The sequence below is a fragment of the Eriocheir sinensis genome, chromosome 9 (assembly GCF_024679095.1).
Source record: "Eriocheir sinensis breed Jianghai 21 chromosome 9, ASM2467909v1, whole genome shotgun sequence".
In the NCBI taxonomy this organism is placed as follows: Eukaryota; Metazoa; Arthropoda; class Malacostraca; order Decapoda; family Varunidae; genus Eriocheir; species Eriocheir sinensis.
Genome location: NC_066517.1, coordinates 16,256,900 through 16,273,563, shown reverse-complemented (window position 1 = coordinate 16,273,563; position 16,664 = coordinate 16,256,900). Strand labels below are relative to the sequence as shown.

Genomic DNA, 16,664 nt, shown 5'->3' with positions numbered 1-16,664 from the left:
CGACACACATTTACCCGCGCCGGTGCCCCCCCGCTGCCTGCCGCAAGATGTTCATTATCCTTTATCACGGTGATTGGTAAGATTCTTGTTTATCTTTGTTACAGTAAATACTTGGGAATGTCCTTGTTTTACGTAATGCTATAACTGACAAGGTTAGATTCTTATTTAGTGAAATGAATGGTGTTGTATTTGAAATTGATGATACCACTGTGTATTATCTCTGTTATATGTCTTGAGGAAGATAAAAAAGGGTCATAAAAGGAGACGAGTTACTATTTTAGGACGATTAGCAGTGTAGGATAAAAAGAAATACTGAAGCTATAACTACATCGGCACTATTTCTCATCTGTACTGCTTATAGGTTGATCATTTTGCTCTGAAGTACTAGTTATGCAAGTAATCTTTTGATACACCCAAGGGAAAAAGAAGAAACAGGCAAGAAAGGGCGACAGAACAAAAAAAAGCGAGTGATCAACGTTGGTGCAAGGCTGTCTGCGGCGGCGAGCGTGTCGTACTGCGCCGTGACCAAGGCCGTGAAGCGCTGGGACAACCTGAGAGTTGGGACGAGACCATTAGTGTTGGTGTTGGTCCTTGGTACGGTAAGTCCTCGTGCCAACACTTCTTCGGAGCCGCAATACATGATTATACGAACCGGTTATGCCCTGAAGCGCTTGTTTTGCTCGTGTTGTGGCCATTGACTGTTTCTGTGAGTCCGGACTGAGCGAAGCCTCGGTAAAATCCGCTTACTCGCACGAGGTTGTAGTATTTTCGTGGCTGGATGTGTCTTCCTTTCTTACGCACAGTACCGCTTATAAAGGCGTAAAAAGTGAAGGGTAATCGTAAAAATACCCTTCGTGAGGTGCCAGGTCAGAGTTGGGGCTCAGCCAGGCCCTGTGTGTGTGTTGCAACCGCCTAAACGTTGACAGGAGAAACGTTGCCCAGAAAGACGACCGGATTACATCATCACTGTCTCGGGGTTCCCAGTGTGGCCCCGCGGCTTGGTCTGTGTGGTTGTGACCGTGGCTGGCTAGAAGGGCAGCGAGAGAGTTGTGTGATGCGGCGTTATATTGATTTGCCAAGGTTGTGCTTCTCTTACTATTGTCTGGTGCAGCTGGAAGGCTACTAAACTTCACCGACTCACGCTTCACCTCACCTCTCCTCTGCATGTCTGGCGGCGCCCCGACCTTCCTGCGGATATTGACCTATTGAGTCCTTGAGGGTTCATCACACACCTGTTTTTGCTCGCGACTGTTCATCATACACATCTGGCTTTGACTTTGCATATGATTGTACTGTACTGTGCTCTACGTGGTGTTCTTAAGGAGGTGTTCAATGTAAGTGGATTTTAAGCGTGTGTGTGTGTCTTCGTTTTTGGCTGTGTTTGTGTTGGCGTGAAATTTCGGCATCACGTGGTTATGACATAATTTACCTGTACCAAGATCGTGGCGAAAGGTACAGGTATCTCTTGAAGGTGAATGCAACCCCGCTCAACTCTCATAAAGCCTCAGACACAACGAATAACTGATTATTGGCCGTGGGAAGAGATGAATAAGACACAAACAAACAAAAAACTAACCACCGTTCACATCCGCTAAAAAGTGTCGAAAGTTAATCATCGAACAGGGAAAGGACACAGTAACATTCAATCGCCCAACACCGCCGCTTAAAGACGACAACATAAGCAACACATGCTCGAGTGTTGGCGGTGTGGCCGATAACGTGTGGAGGTCGGTGTTGCGAGGCCCGGAGGAGTAACACTTTGAGTCTGCAGGGTGTGGGCGAGGGTGCGGGCTGCTGCTGCTGGTGCTCCTCCTGCTGGTGGTGTTGGTGCTGCTGCTGCTGTTAGCGTGTTGTTGAAGAAGCCCGAGATGGATTGGTACACGGACTGGCCTCACACGCTGGTGGGCCTCACGCTGGGCGCCGGCTGCCTCCTCTATTACCTCTTCGATGCTGCTAAGGTATTATACTACTACTGCTACTACATATTTAGCTGGTCTGGTTGTCTGTTCTCATCATTCAGACCTCTTTTACTTCGTTACTACTATTATATAAAAAAAGTGTTCCACTTCAGATGACAAGTCAGGTGAGATGCCCCTCCCTATAGACCAGTGGTTCCCAAACTTTTTTTACATGATGCCCCCTATTGATTTCTAAGATATATATATATATATATATATATATATATATATATATATATATATACATATATACATATATATATATATATATATATATATATATATATATATATATATATATATATATATATATATATATATATATATATACCTGCTGAAAAGAGGTTCCTTGTAGCTGCCTTGTATCACGGGAGCTGCCTCGTATACAGGAGCTACCTTTTACAGGGGTTGCCTTGTATAGGCCAACCGGCCTCTTGCAGACTCCTTACATTCTTATGTTCTTACTAAAGTTTCTTCATATTTGTTGTCATCTGAGGTGGGATAGACTATTCTACTACTACTACTACTACTATTACTTTATATCCTGTCCTACCACACGTAGATTACTAGTAGTAGCGGTAGTAAACAAACACCCTCACCATAGACCGTCAGGTCTTCTGGTGTCTGTTCTTCCTATGTATTACTATGTACTACTACTACTACTATACTACTCATAATACTGTTACTACTACTACTACTACTACTACTATACATCATCGGCTGGCCTGGCGTCTGCTCTCATCCTTCAAATCTCATTCACCTCGTTAATAATATCGACCCTCTCATCACACCTCTTCCCGTGCGTCCCTTATTGCTTCGGAAGAAACTAGAGCACATCGACCCAAAAAGAATTTATCGATGTTCCTCAGATTTTCCGAACGTATATATAGCAAACTTCCTTCTTTCATTATGTTAAGGAAGATTTGTGTTTTAATAGTTTATTTATTTATTTATTCATTCATTGGTTTAGGAAGAATATAAACGTCTTCCTCTTATAATGGTTAACAGGGACAACAAACAAAACAATCACTAATAAAACAAGACATGCATGCAGGGAAGAGGGAGAGGTGTAGATGGTACCATGATGCAAGCAGGGCACGACAGACCAACCATCTGCGCGCCGTACCTACACGAAGGGATGCCCACCGTCACATGAAGATCACGTGGGCAGCATTCAGAGAGACGGATGTTACGCAAGGGAGCTGGGGAGAAGGTGGGGAGGGTGAAGCGAGGGAGGGATACGGGCCTAGAAGATATGGGAACCTTCAACCTAGTGTATGGGGGTAGGGTACGGGAGAGGACGGGTAGGATGGGGATAATGGGGAATGAATATGTTTGACGTTAGAGTACGAGACGTGAATAGGGTAAAAGTAGAGGAGAAAACGGTGAGGAGAAAGAGGGGCAGAGTAGGGTATGAGAGAAGGGTAGGATGGTGGGGGATGAATGACGTTTAGAGTACGGAAAGTGAAGAGTATTAGGTAGAGAAGAAAACAGTGAGGAGAAAGAGGGGGCAGAGAAGGGTATGGGGGGGGGGGCATGGCAGATAGGGTAGTCTCGTCTGGACATGCGTGGAGGTATGGGTTGGCATGGGAATAGGGAAGATGAGGGTATGGGAGTGAATCAGAGTAGCTTAATTTTGGAATGACTGTGTTTGTGTATGCAAGATTGGTGTGGAGAGACGTGAAGGTAGAGAGAGAGAGAGAGAGAGAGAGAGAGAGAGAGAGAGAGAGAAAGGGCAAGGATGACGGGTGGGTGCGGCCGGTATGAATCAGCGTGGGGTTAGGCTACGTTGAATGTGTGTGTAGGCGGAAAGGGGAAATAGCGGCGGATGTGGGAAGGTATGAGCGGAGTGGATGAGGGTGTGGGTGAAAGGAGTGGAGTGAGTGGATACGAGTGAGGAATGAAGGTTGAAATGGAGTAGGATGTGATTATAATGCGGGTGAATATGGGTGTATAGAGTGGGGATATGATGTAGGTAGATTATATGTGCTAGGGCGTGGTCGTGTGCGTGTGTGTGTGTGTGTGTGTGTGTGTAACTAGGCTTTGGGCGGGTCAACAAACTCGTACAGGTGAGGCTAAAAATGAGATGAGACAGGTGTTAGTAGTTGGGTTTTATCACGTGGGAAGGCATGAGAGAGAGAGAGAGAGAGAGAGAGAGAGAGAGAGAGAGAGAGAGGGGTATTTACCAGCTTGAGTGGAGGAGGACAGTGATATGAGCAGGTGTAATGTCAGGCTAAAGATAAGGAAACGCTTACTCATCACTCGTAAGCTTGGTAACGCTCCTGCTGAGGTTGCAACACACGGGGGAAAGGAATGTACGTTATGGCGCTGTATGGCAACTCAACCCGCTGGGCTCTGTAGGGTAGCTTGCGTTCCTTTATCTAATTCATTTTTGTAGTAAGTTTAGGAAGAAAGAGTGGGGTATTTTATTTCTCGTGGGTCGTTCTCTCTCTCTCTCTCTCTCTCGATCGTATCATCTTATCAAAAACGGAGAATTTATGACTAAGTAACGACAATTATTATAAGAGTGGAAAGACAAGATAAAATGACAACTCAACTCAAGACATCCATTCACCATTCTCGCAACACTCGAGCTTATTTTCAAACATTTCTTCTTACACACCCATATTAAATCAAGCTTTCGTAGAGGATGTGGGTATATCAGTGGGTAGTTTTATGAGCTTAGCGTTAGTTTGACAAGGCTTGTGAACGTGAGAAAAACTTATGAGAACCTGATAAAAGAAAGAAGGATGGAAGGGAAAGGACAGGAAGAGCACGAGAGAGGGAGAGAAGGAAGGAAGAAAGGATGGGAGAAAGGAAGGGAAATAAAAAAAAAACAGGGAAAATGACGAAAAGAGAAAAGAAGAAAGAAGGAAAAGAGAAAGAAAATGGGTGGTGAGAGAATGAGAGAGCAAAAGAGGGACGGTTAATCTTCTCTTCTCGGTCTAGGGAAAGTTGACGCGAGAGATGGAAGATGTCTGAGAAAAGAAGGGAAATAAAAAATATAAAAAAACCGGGAAGGGAAAATGACGAAAAGAGAAAAGAAGAAAGAAGGAAAAGAGAAGGGAAATGGGTAGTGAGAGAATGAGAGAGGAAAAGAGGGGCGGTTAATCTTCTTGGTCTTGGGAAAGTTGACGTAAGAGATGGAAGGAGATGTCTGAGAAAGGAAGGGAAAGAAAAAAAAAAACAGGGAAGGGAAAATGAAGAAAAAAAAAGAAGGAAAAGAGAAAGGAAATGGGTAGTGAGAGAATGAGAGGATAAGAGGGACGGTTAATCTCGGTCTAGGGAAAGTTAACGCAAGAGATGGAAGGAAGTGTCTGACAGATCGAACCGACCCAGACAGACACCCATGCACTCGTCCTTGCCAGTTGCCACCCCGTCTCGCTAGCAATGATCACACACCCTCCACGCCTTTTCTCCAGCACTTAGCAGCTGGTGTGGGTGTCCAGGAAGAGGTTAAGGGTGCACTTGAGCCTGTAAAGAGTACCCGGGCTCACCATTCAGCTGCAGGGAGGCGTGATGAAGGCGCAGAAAAGGTTGATTCGCCGCGGAGTCGTCTTTTCAGCCACTTCATTAACTGCTTTCATGCCTGCTGCTCGTCTCTCTCTCTCTCTCTCTCTCTCTCTCTCTCTCTCTCTCTCTCTCTCTCTCTCTCTCTCTCTTGTGTGCCTGGTCTCGTACGTCTACAACATCTGTAAGCTCCTCGGATTATGATTTTTTTTATAGTTAATTAAACCACATTACAGTTGAATTACGAGATATAATGCAGATATATATATATATATATATATATATATATATATATATATATATATATATATAGAGAGAGAGAGAGAGAGAGAGAGAGAGAGAGAGAGAGAGAGAGAGAGAGAGAGAGAGAGAGAGAGAGAGAGAGAAGCCTAACTAGCCCCATAAAACACCCAAGAAGAGAGAGAGAGAGAGAGAGAGAGAGAGAGAGAGATTCAATCATTATTTTTTGCCGCCTGGTCTGCATCATCGTAAATTGGAGCCTTCACTCTCAATTGGAAGGGAGTTTCGAGGTCTTGTCTCCCTTGGGAAACTCCCCCGTGACTCAGCTGTGATATAGTGAGGTGTTGGTAGAGTGGGCAGCATAACGTTATCAGAGCTATTACCATTATCAGACTATCAGCGCTGAGAAGGTTATTAGAGGAGAGTGATTGGCAAACATTAAAACACGGCAGAGTATTATGTAAGTGAATATGTTAGATTAATCTGCTTGCGTAATAGAAAATTTAATGTCAGAGGGGGCGGAGAGGTTACAGTGGGATAAAACCAGACGTAACTGTTTGGTGGTTGTCAGCGCTTTAACCCTTCGACGCACCTTCAGTTTCAATAAGTATTTTGTGGGGTGAAAATTGACTGAGAATCAAAATATTACGACTTGAAAAAAGAAAAAGAAAAAAAAAACGCTCGAAACTGGCCAGAAAAGGGGGCGTGGGAAGGGGATGCAAAGAGCCACGGAAAATAAAACTCGTTGAACTTATCATGTCTCAAGGGGTTGATTTTTAATGTAAGAGTCACGGCCCATCACTAACTCCCTGGACTTTGCTTGCCAGGGTGTTATGTAAATCAATGGTGCCAGAAACAACTGCTTATTTAATTGAAATCTAAGAGGAAGGGAGAGGGTGCGCTACCGTAGGACAAACCCAGACACGCTGCTGCTTCCTGCACGTTTATCAGAGTTCTTCAAATGATGAGTCACGGCCCAACACTGTCTTCTATAGGGCTGTGGTTGCTCGGCCGCTACCATTACTGCTGAGAGATGAATAGCTTGGAGTGGGAAGCCAGTCTCTTACGCAGTGCGGTACGTGAGGCTGTTTGAACCGGGTTGTGAGGGTAATGCATAAACCAAACCAACGTGTTTTCAGGAACAGTTTGAAGGTCACCACTAGCGTCCATAATACAGGTGCCGGTGGTGATGTGTCTCTGTGTGTGTGTGTGTGTGTTACATCTCCCGTAGCGCCAGCAGACTTTCTTCAGGGGCCAGGTGGTCTGCCAAGCCCGTCATGGCGCAGGCAATTTTTATGGTGGCGCCAGTTATGCTTGGCTCATGCTGCCCCCGGAACTTATTCTTGATTCACTTGGACGGTTTCTTCTAGAGTCCGGGCTGATGGGTGGTCTTCTGGATAGCATATGTGGGTAGTCTCAGGCCACTCGGCGGTGACTGAAAAATCCCAGGTGATAGCGTGGGGATTCGAACCGACGTTGTCCATGGCGCAGTGAATGCGGGCCCGCACGCTAACCACTTAGCCACAGCCTATACCCAATAAATTAATGTGTGTGTGTGTGTGTGTGTGTATGTGTGTGTGTGTGTGTGTGTGTGCTCCCTCCCCCCTCCCCGTGCATCTGATCATGACGTGTCTTTGCAGGTGCCGGTAGTGGCTTGTCGGCGCGGCGCGTGGCGGGGCTTCCTGGAGCAACACCTCACCATCCTGCAGGAGAGGTACTGGCCCACGCCCTGGTGCTATGAGTCCCGCTGCCAGACCATCATGGCCTCCGTGCTGCGGGCCAGGCTGCCGGACGTAAAATACAAAAGGTGAGGCACACACACACGCATGCTCAAAGATTACCATGGGGTGCGTGTTGTGTGCGGCGGGACATTCCAGACACACACACACACACACACACACACACAGATCATCATGGGTAGCGTCACGTGTTGGGTGCGGCGGGACATTCGACACACACACACACACACAGATCATCATGGGTAGAGTCACGTGTTGGGTGCGGCGGGACATTCCACACACACACACACACACACTCACCCGTGCCCTCGGTGCCCCAGGGAGATGCTGGAGCTAAAGGACGGGGGTCAGGCGTGTCTGGACTGGCTGGACGACGGGCTGGAGGGGGAGGACGCGCACCCCACCGTGCTCATCCTGCCGGGCCTCACGGGCTCCTCCCAGAGCGAGTACGTCAAGAGCTTCGTCTTAGCCGTGCAGGAGTCCGGCGCCCGATGCGTCGTCTTCAACAACAGAGGCCGCGGCGGCGTTCAGCTCAAGGTGGGTGCGAGGGTTTGGTGAGTGTCACGTGACACACTGGAAACATTTTAAAACATTTATTGATGATCATACCTACATGCAATAGTTTCCTTGTATTTATATTTTAGGGCATTTTTTACTTTTATTTTTTACTCGATCATTGGTTTGATGCTCTACCCGCCCTCCCGCAAGGAAAACTAAATAACGAATAACATAATTTTTTTTTCTGTCTGCTCTACCGCAAAGGAAAACTAATATCGATTAACATCTTTTTTTCTCCTCCTTCAGACCGCTCGGACGTACTGCGCGGCGAACAGCGACGACCTAGAGGAGGCGATCCAGCACGTGCACAGGAGGTACCCGCACGCGCCGCTCATGGCCACGGGGATTTCGCTTGGGGGGTGAGTCTGGCGAGGGAGCCGCGTGTCTGGCCCTGAAGCACGCTACCTTTGTGAATCAGCATCTTTCCCCTTCAGCACACTCAGCACATCTTTCTTGCTCACCAGACTTCTTAACATCTATTTTTTGCCGTCCCTTGCAGCATAGCTTTCCACTATCGTCACAGACTTCTTATTTTACCTTTTAATACTGAAACTTTATACAGCAACATGGTTTTCATTGTGACTAATATTCATAGTCTATTTAGGTAAATAATAAGATTGTAAGTCGGACACAACATATTTCAAACCTTTTCTTGCAGTATGGCTTGAGGTTAACTTCTAACTCCACCTAGAAATATTAAAAAAGTTAGCAAAATATAACATATCTCAAGCATTTTCCCTACAGTATGGTTTTAGGCTAAATTTTACATTCCTCTTCTATCTAGAAATATACTTTAGGTTACCCAAATACAATATAACAAGTACTTTTTCTCTTCTTTCAGTATGATCTTAGGTAACTACTTGGTGACGCGACAGGAACGAGCCGCAGAACACCTCGTGGCCGCCATGGTGCTCTCAATCCCCTGGAACGTGTTCGTGGGCACGCAGAGCCTCGAGAAGCCCCTCTGGAACCTGCTCCTGAACCGCCACCTCGCCAGCTGCCTCTGCGAGTCCATCAGGAGCATGAGGAAGCAGCTGGAAGGGAACCACAACTGGGACCTGGACCACGTTATGAAGGTGCGTTAATAGCAAGCCAAGTGTTCAGACTCTTGGGTAAACTCCGATAACAACTGACAGAACGATGAATGAATGGGAAATAACTCATTGTGACGCGGAGGGATTAGGCCGTCAGGGGAATATTTCAAGCTCATCAACTTTTGATATTCTGATAACAACTAACTGGATGATGAAGGATGACTGAATTACTGAATGACTTTTAGCGACACAGGGGGATAAGTCCATTAGGGAATATTTCAAGCTCATTAACTTTTGATACTCTGATAACAACTAACTGGAGGATGAAGGATGACTGAATTACTGAATGACTTTTAGCGACGCGGGGGGATAAAGCCATTAGGGAATATCTCAAGCGCATTAACTTTTGGGAAGACTCCGATGAAAACTAACTGAATGATGGCGAATGAATGATAAAGACTGACTGGCTGAATGACTCGTGGCGACGTAGAGTGGTTAGGGTACTATCTCAAGAGTATTCAATTCGGGAAAACTGATAATAACTAACTGAATGATGACTAATGAATGGAAAAGACTGAGTGCATGAATAACTAATGGCCACGCGGAGGAGTGAGGGGTATATTTCAAGCTCATTAACTGATTGGAATACTCCGATGAAAACTGAATGACGGGGAATAATGAAGAAAAACTGACTTACTGAATCACGAGAAGAAATTATTGGGGACACCGGTAAAAACTAAGTAAATGATGGCGAATGAATGAAGAAAAACTGACTGACTGAATGACTTATGGTGGTCACATGTGTATACCCGTCTTTGCATTGAGAGAGAGAGAGAGAGAGAGAGAGAGAGAGAGAGAGAGAGAGAGAGAGAGAGAGAGAGGTTTGCGTGTGTCCTGATCACGTTTATTGGAGAAAAGTGGCCAAGAGAGAGAGAGAGAGAGAGAGAGAGATTTGCGTGTGTTTTAATCACGTTTATTGGAGAAAAGTGGCCGCTTTCATCTCATTATATCATGTCTTCACCTTCAAGCTCCTCACTAACTTATTAAGCACTTCCTCCTCCTCCTCTCTTCCTCCACATTTTCCTCCTGTTCCCACATTTCCGACTTTAGAGTCATCCCATTACGTTTTTTTTTCTTCTTTATCCCCCTGGCAACAGAAGCTCTCATGTTCTTACTTAGTATTCACTTTGTTATTCCTTCATTTACCGTCCCCTCTCCCCGTTTTTTGTCCTCCCTCAAACAAGATATTCAGTAGAAGTAATTTAATCATCATGCTTACCGTCTCCCCATCATCCATCAACACCAGGAATACTTGACCTCATAACCATCTTTTAAGTGATCGATCTCGTTTCCTTCCTCCTCCATTTTGTTCTCTTCCCTCAAACATTCACATGAGTCATTGCCCATCATCATCACCATTATCTCCATCATCATCAACAACAATAATATTTGATATCTTAATCGTTTAAACTTGATCGTCCTCGTTTCCTCCTCCTCCCCCCACCTTATCTTTTGTTCTCCCTCAAACATTCATCAGAAATCAATTAATCCTTCTCTTCCTCCTCCTCATCATCATCCTCATCATCATCATCATCTTCATCACTCATTTCCATCCTCATCCTCATCAACAAGAACAGTAACACATGACATCATAATCACCTTCAAATTGACCTTTTCGTTTCCTCAGAGCAAGACGATTCGGGAATTCGATTCGCGGTTCACGGCGGTCCAGTTCGGGTTCCGGGACGTGGAGGACTACTACCGCACAGCTTGCCTGCACGACAAGCTCCACCTCATCCGCGTGCCGCTCGTCTGCCTCTCCGCCGCCGACGACCCCTTCCAGCCCCTGCAAGGTGAGTGTAGAGGACTGGGGCAGGAGTAGCGAGAAATAGGGGTGAATGTAACGGTATAGTAGAATTGCGTGTAATAGAAGGGGTTTGTAGTGGTGATAGGGGTGGCGTGAGAGTAGTTGGGGTATAGGGGAGGTCCGCGGCAGGGGTTGTGTGAGGTAGCAGTGGTAAACGTAGTACTGGTAAAAGAGGATTGCGTGTGCTTGCAGGGGTTATTAGTGAAGTTGCCAGATGCACGAAAATACATTGTTATTACTTTATCATGTTTATCGAAATAATGTAACGAAACGATTCCTGTCACCCGCACTGGACTGGCTCGCCACACCCACATATTAGGCATTTAAACTCAGTCTCGGTGGGACATTTAAATTTGCGGGAAAAAAAATAAGGTGCCATTTGATAGCTTAAGCATAGACGGTCATGCCTGAGCATTTTAACTTATTTTCGATATTTTCAAACAATTTCAAACAATTGGGGGGCGGATCCTCCCCTTAAGGATCGAGGTGGTTAAAGGGTCGAGGTGGTTATAGGGTCGAGGGTGGTGTGTGATGGGCTCTGGCGGTGATCACGGAAAAGTATGGTGATGAGAGTAGGAAATGGAATGGGGTGATAAGGGTAGGGGCGATAGGGCAAGGTGATAGGGGTAGGAAATGGAATGTAGTTTAGGCGAGTGGTAATCTAATGTTTTAATCATGTGGTAGGGCGGAAAGAAGGTGCTTGGAGACTGAAGGGGTTTGTGTATTGGCTAAGAGAGGGTGGTAGGGAAAGGAAAACCACCCAAGTGAAACAACGGCTGCGGTCACATCGGTAGGGGGGCAGGATAACAACCACGAGCCACTGTGACATTACTTTGATATTTGACTTGTTAGGAGGGAGGGGGAGGGGTGTACTTTAATCTTCTTCCCTTTCCCTCTCGAGAGCCCAGTTGTGATGTGCCTGATTAACTCGCGAAGGAAAAATATCCAGCATTTAGTCCTCCGCAGTTTAAGGGTTAATGCTGACTATAAAAAAAAAAAAAAAGTAAAGGTTGTAAGAGTAATTAAGGAAAAGCCAGTTAGTCCTTAATTAATTTGCCTTCCTGGTACAACCCTTAAGATCTTGTAATTGTGGTTAAAAAAAAAAGTCCAAGAGTCCATAGCAGTGAAGGCGATGAGACTGCAGATGTTGGAGTGACTTGCATGTGAGATTAGAACCTTTTACGTAAAGGATTGATAGGAAGGGTCAATCCCCGGTTAAGGAGATGGAGGGAGGAGGAGGGGGAGGGATAAAAATAACAAGTACCCTTTATTATTATTATTATTATTATTATTATCATTATTATTATTATTATTATAATTATGAGTGAAAGGGAGGAAAGGGCGTTCAAATATATATATATATATATATATATATATATATATATATATATATATATATATATATAGAGAGAGAGAGAGAGAGAGAGAGAGAGAGAGAGAGAGAGAGAGAGAGAGAGAGAGAGAGAGAGAGAGAGAGAGAGAGAGAGAGAGAGAGTAGTAGTAGTAGTAGTAACAGCAGCAAGTATGTAAATGTGCTAAAGAAAAATAGTTAAAACGTTAAGTAGAGGGACTAAGGTAGGAAGGAGGATGAGGAGTGGAAGTAGCAAGTTCTCTGTAAAAGTAGTATATAGTATAAGTAGTAGTAGGTAGTGCTAACACTGATCCCCTCGGCGGCAGGCATCCCAGTCGAGGCCGCCAAGAAGTCTAGTCACGTGGCGATCGTGGTGACCTCTCGCGGCGGGCACATCGGCTTCATGGAGGGCGTCATCCCCACCAACACCTACTACAGCGACCGCCTCTACAAGCAGCTCGTGTCCGGCGTGTTTTCCAACCTCGACCACATGCAGGACGTGCAGGCCGAGGCGATGAAGAACGCCAAGCCCGCGATGGGGGTGCCCGCTGACGAGGAGCAGTACGAGGCCCCGAAAGTACCTGCCACAGCATCACCCTTGTCATAATGCTTTCCACGCCCTAGCTTATTATTATTGTTATTATTATTATTGATTGTATTCGCTAGGTAAAAGCTGAATGTACAGTCGGCAAAAGAAATATCGAACACCCATCGGTCGATTGCATATAATTTGAGGAATATCTATAAACTGTGTTGGTTCGGTTAGCTTCAAACGGTCCATGGGTGTTCATACTTTTTTGCCGACTGTACGTACGATAGCGATTCTATATTATTAAATCCGTGGCCGATCTCTTCCCCGCGCACTTCGGTTACCGTCGCAAAGTAATGTTTCGTGAGGCATCAAGCGAACTGTCCAGGAAATCGCGGTGACTCGAGGTACTCTCCCAGCCAACACCTTACCACTTTATAGCTAGACCTTTACGTAACCTGCGTCGGGCTAGCACGTGTGTAATTAACGATAATGAGTACAATTAGAGCAATAAAAGGGCTTACTTATTTTCTACTCTACTGATAACGAACGAAACTTGGCTGTTGTAGAAATCGGCTCTTTGAATCACACAACGGAGAACAAAAACTCAGGACACTTCCGTTGCCAGTATGAAGTTGAATCACCATTCCCCTCTCTTCTCGTTTCTTCTCTTTTTCTCCTCTTCTTTATTTTCCCTTTTTTTTCCCTTTTTTTTATCTTTCCTCCTCTCTTCTCTCATTTCTCTGCCTTGGTAATTTGATATTTCATTGAGATTCCACTTTAGTCCTTTTTGTAATGCTGAACGTAACTTTCTCTTCTTTTCTTCCGCATTCTCTGCCTCAGTTATTTAATATTCCGTATAGATTTCACTCGTTCAGTTTATGTAATATTGAACGTAACACTCCCGGTGCGTCATGTATGTTGTAGTTAATTTATGTATGGGCGTTTATGTAATAGTTTTACCAGTGTTGTCCACAATACGAGCCACAGACACAGCGAACACAGGTGCACAAGGTGAGAAAAGAGCAGTCATAGAAAACCAAGGATATATATATATGTAGCAACTAGTCACAAATATGTCCATTCGTAATTCAATGATTGGTGGATTGGTTGAAGGTGTGACGCAAGGCTGCAACGGAGGTTGATATGGTTTAGAAGTGCAGATGAGTGAATGGAACATGCTATACAAGTTCTACCGTGCACAAAGTTACTACTGATTGGGAAGTAAGCCAGTGGAGGTTTTAGATTCACTGCCGAACTTGTCACTTTATAAAACACTGCCGCTGTGTGAAGTGTCGGTTATACGCTCATGGCTGTAACTGAACCGAAATCACGCCTGTATGGATATCTACACACACTGAGAAGGCTTTGATGTATTTAAAAGCGTTAGAACTGAGTACGATTTCTGCTTTATTATTATGTCATGTGTTCCTACGCTTATTCGTCTTCTGGTAGTGTAGGCTTGTTACAGACATTAGGGAAGGAAGGGATGCAGAGTAATGAAGCAACCGGTTCCTCACGATTGCACCCGTAGCGCTATGATTTTATGTTTATGAGAAATACTAGCCATAGGTTAAAGAGTAGTATTGGGAGAGTGAAGGATTCTGAAATGAAAAGGGAAAAACAAGAAAATAATAAGTAAATGAGAAATGGAAGACGATGCAAAGTAAAATAGAAATATCAGCAATGAAAATGCTGAATGTGCACATTAACCGAAGTGAATACAATGAGTCCGGAGATTACAAATATGAATTAGCAGTAAGAGAAAAAAAAAACGGGAAGCTGGTATACATAAAGTGATCGAACAAAAGGATACGAAAGCCATGTTGAGAGGTAATAAGGTCGGTATTATGAGACAATTTCGCTTCTCGCATCAGCTATTTATAAGGTCAAAGAGAGGATCAGTAAAGTTCTAATGAGTGTTTTTATTTAGGTTTGTGCCACTGAAGAAGGGTCAAACTACCACCAGGGTCATAAAAGTACTCCTGGAAATGCCCCAAACTCCTACGAAAGCCTTGTCAAATGTATGTACTTGGGCGACGAAATGTTTAGTAATACGGACCTAAGTTAGTAAGAATCGAGGGAGCGGTGCAGCAGCTTCCTCGAGGAGTAGTGGAGTGTGTGGGGTGAATATCAATGCAATAAATACGTCAGACGGGGTTTGCTTCTCAATTGCCATGAGGAGGAACGCTTGGCTAGGGACGTGCTAGTCGCTGCGAAGCTTCTAACGTTGTAGGAATCACAGGCGTCGTTAGCTTGCAGGAAGTATACGAACAACTCTATTCTAAACTCTCCAACTCGCGTTTTCCATAGTATGCATTTATTTTTTTCATCACAGTTTTAAGGCCACACATCCTCGAGTAGGTGATGTACATGAAGTAGTGTGTATGACTCATAACTTCAGATCAGTTTGTTATTACATCATCATGTAGGCTAAGTAGGAACTCGTTGTTATTTGTTACTACAAGAAAGTCATGGAATACACCGAAATATTTATGGAGCTCCTTGCTATCATTACCCCCACACGCATGCTATGAGCCGTGCACAAGTGTTTTATTGGACTATATATTTAAGTTAAGCCCTTGTTTAATATACGCAAGTCGAATACCTACCCCATACACGCACACAGACACCAACCCAGCCTCATTAATTTTCAGGTTGTCCCTGCTACTACAACCCCGCCGAGCCATATATATATACTGAGACTGTGAACACAATATATATCGTGCACACGTATGGAATGCTGACACACACACACACACACACCACTCCCGTGGCGTAACTTGAGCGCCGCGCTGCAAGGCTTCACGGCAAAACAGGCGGCGGTTCCAGCCCCGCTCAGGCCGGATTCTTTCCGTTGACTAGGAGTGGTTACTGCCCCCCCTTGAGAAACGGGGATGGGGTGTGTGGTGTGTGAGGTCCTGGCAGTACCCAGAAATCGACGATAATGAGCATGCACTTGCACATGTCGGGATGGTACCTGCTGGCGAAAGCGAGTCCAACTCGTGATCAGGCCGTGGTGAATTACACACACACATGCGGGATATATAATTAGACAGTACACTCATAAATAGGAAGATTTACGTAAGTTGTAAAGTTTTATTTTTCATGTTGCTTATATTTTATAGAAAGTTTAGTTCTTGACGTTTTTTTTTTATTTATTCACTACTTGTTTCCATAGCATCACATTATTATTAAACTAACTATTCCAGAGTACAAGTAAATGCTCTTCTAGAATATTAAAAGTAGTAGTTAGTCTCTGAAACAGTGAATGAATCTTCTGAAGCGCTTTGACTCATCTTCCTCGTTCGACCTAGATTGTGCGGGGAATCTGTAGGTGACTGTGTGGCTTGTACACGCGTTGGACCTGTGGCAGTCAAGTCTTCCTGTACTGCTCTCAAAACAACAAGAAACCAATTATTTGTTTTAGACTAAGACAGAAGGACTCACGGAGCTGCAGAGCGAGACAGCCGTTCAAGAGGCGAGAGAGGAAGGCAATGTTGCGTGGAGGTGAGTGATTATTTCCTCGGGTTATTTTCTTGCCTGCACTGTTCTGGGAGATGGTGTTCAGTGCATGGGTGAACTGTAGATATACCGTAGACTTTTTAAACGTCGTGTTAGTCTTTATTAACATGTAGATTTGTCCTTCTGTCCGTTTCTCAAGGCTTGGTTTGCTGGTTTTGATTTTTATATACTGTACTATCTTTTACGAGTGAGTTTGTAATGCCTTCTTAAAATCCAATATTTTCAATTACTCCGTCCCGAAAATGGAATAAAAAAAGCCAAAGTAGTCACATAACCGTTAATAAATACAAGTAGGATGTTTGGTAATACTTTATAAGAAGTCCGCCTCCCCCTTCGCCAGCCCCCCCTACCCC

General features: G+C 44.7%; 1 protein-coding gene across 5 annotated transcripts; it reads left to right on the top strand.

Moving 5' to 3' along the window:
- Positions 1-452: 452 nt before the first annotated feature.
- Positions 453-15,286, top strand: LOC126996007 (phospholipase ABHD3-like). Of its 5 annotated transcripts, none has more exons than XM_050855990.1 (8): positions 453-599; positions 1,772-1,958; positions 7,349-7,515; positions 7,768-7,984; positions 8,252-8,364; positions 8,847-9,081; positions 10,727-10,892; positions 12,584-15,286. In XM_050855990.1, exons 2-8 carry the CDS (start codon positions 1,869-1,871, stop codon positions 12,862-12,864), a joined length of 1,269 nt encoding a protein of 422 aa, XP_050711947.1. In that variant the 5' UTR covers positions 453-599; positions 1,772-1,868; the 3' UTR covers positions 12,865-15,286. The 5 variants fall into 5 exon arrangements, with proteins under 5 accessions (XP_050711947.1, XP_050711945.1, XP_050711949.1 ...); XM_050855988.1 differs by lacking the exon at positions 453-599 and adding an exon at positions 648-1,080; XM_050855992.1 differs by lacking the exon at positions 453-599 and adding an exon at positions 648-1,080 and having other exon boundaries at positions 1,600-1,958.
- Positions 15,287-16,664: the final 1,378 nt, after the last annotated feature.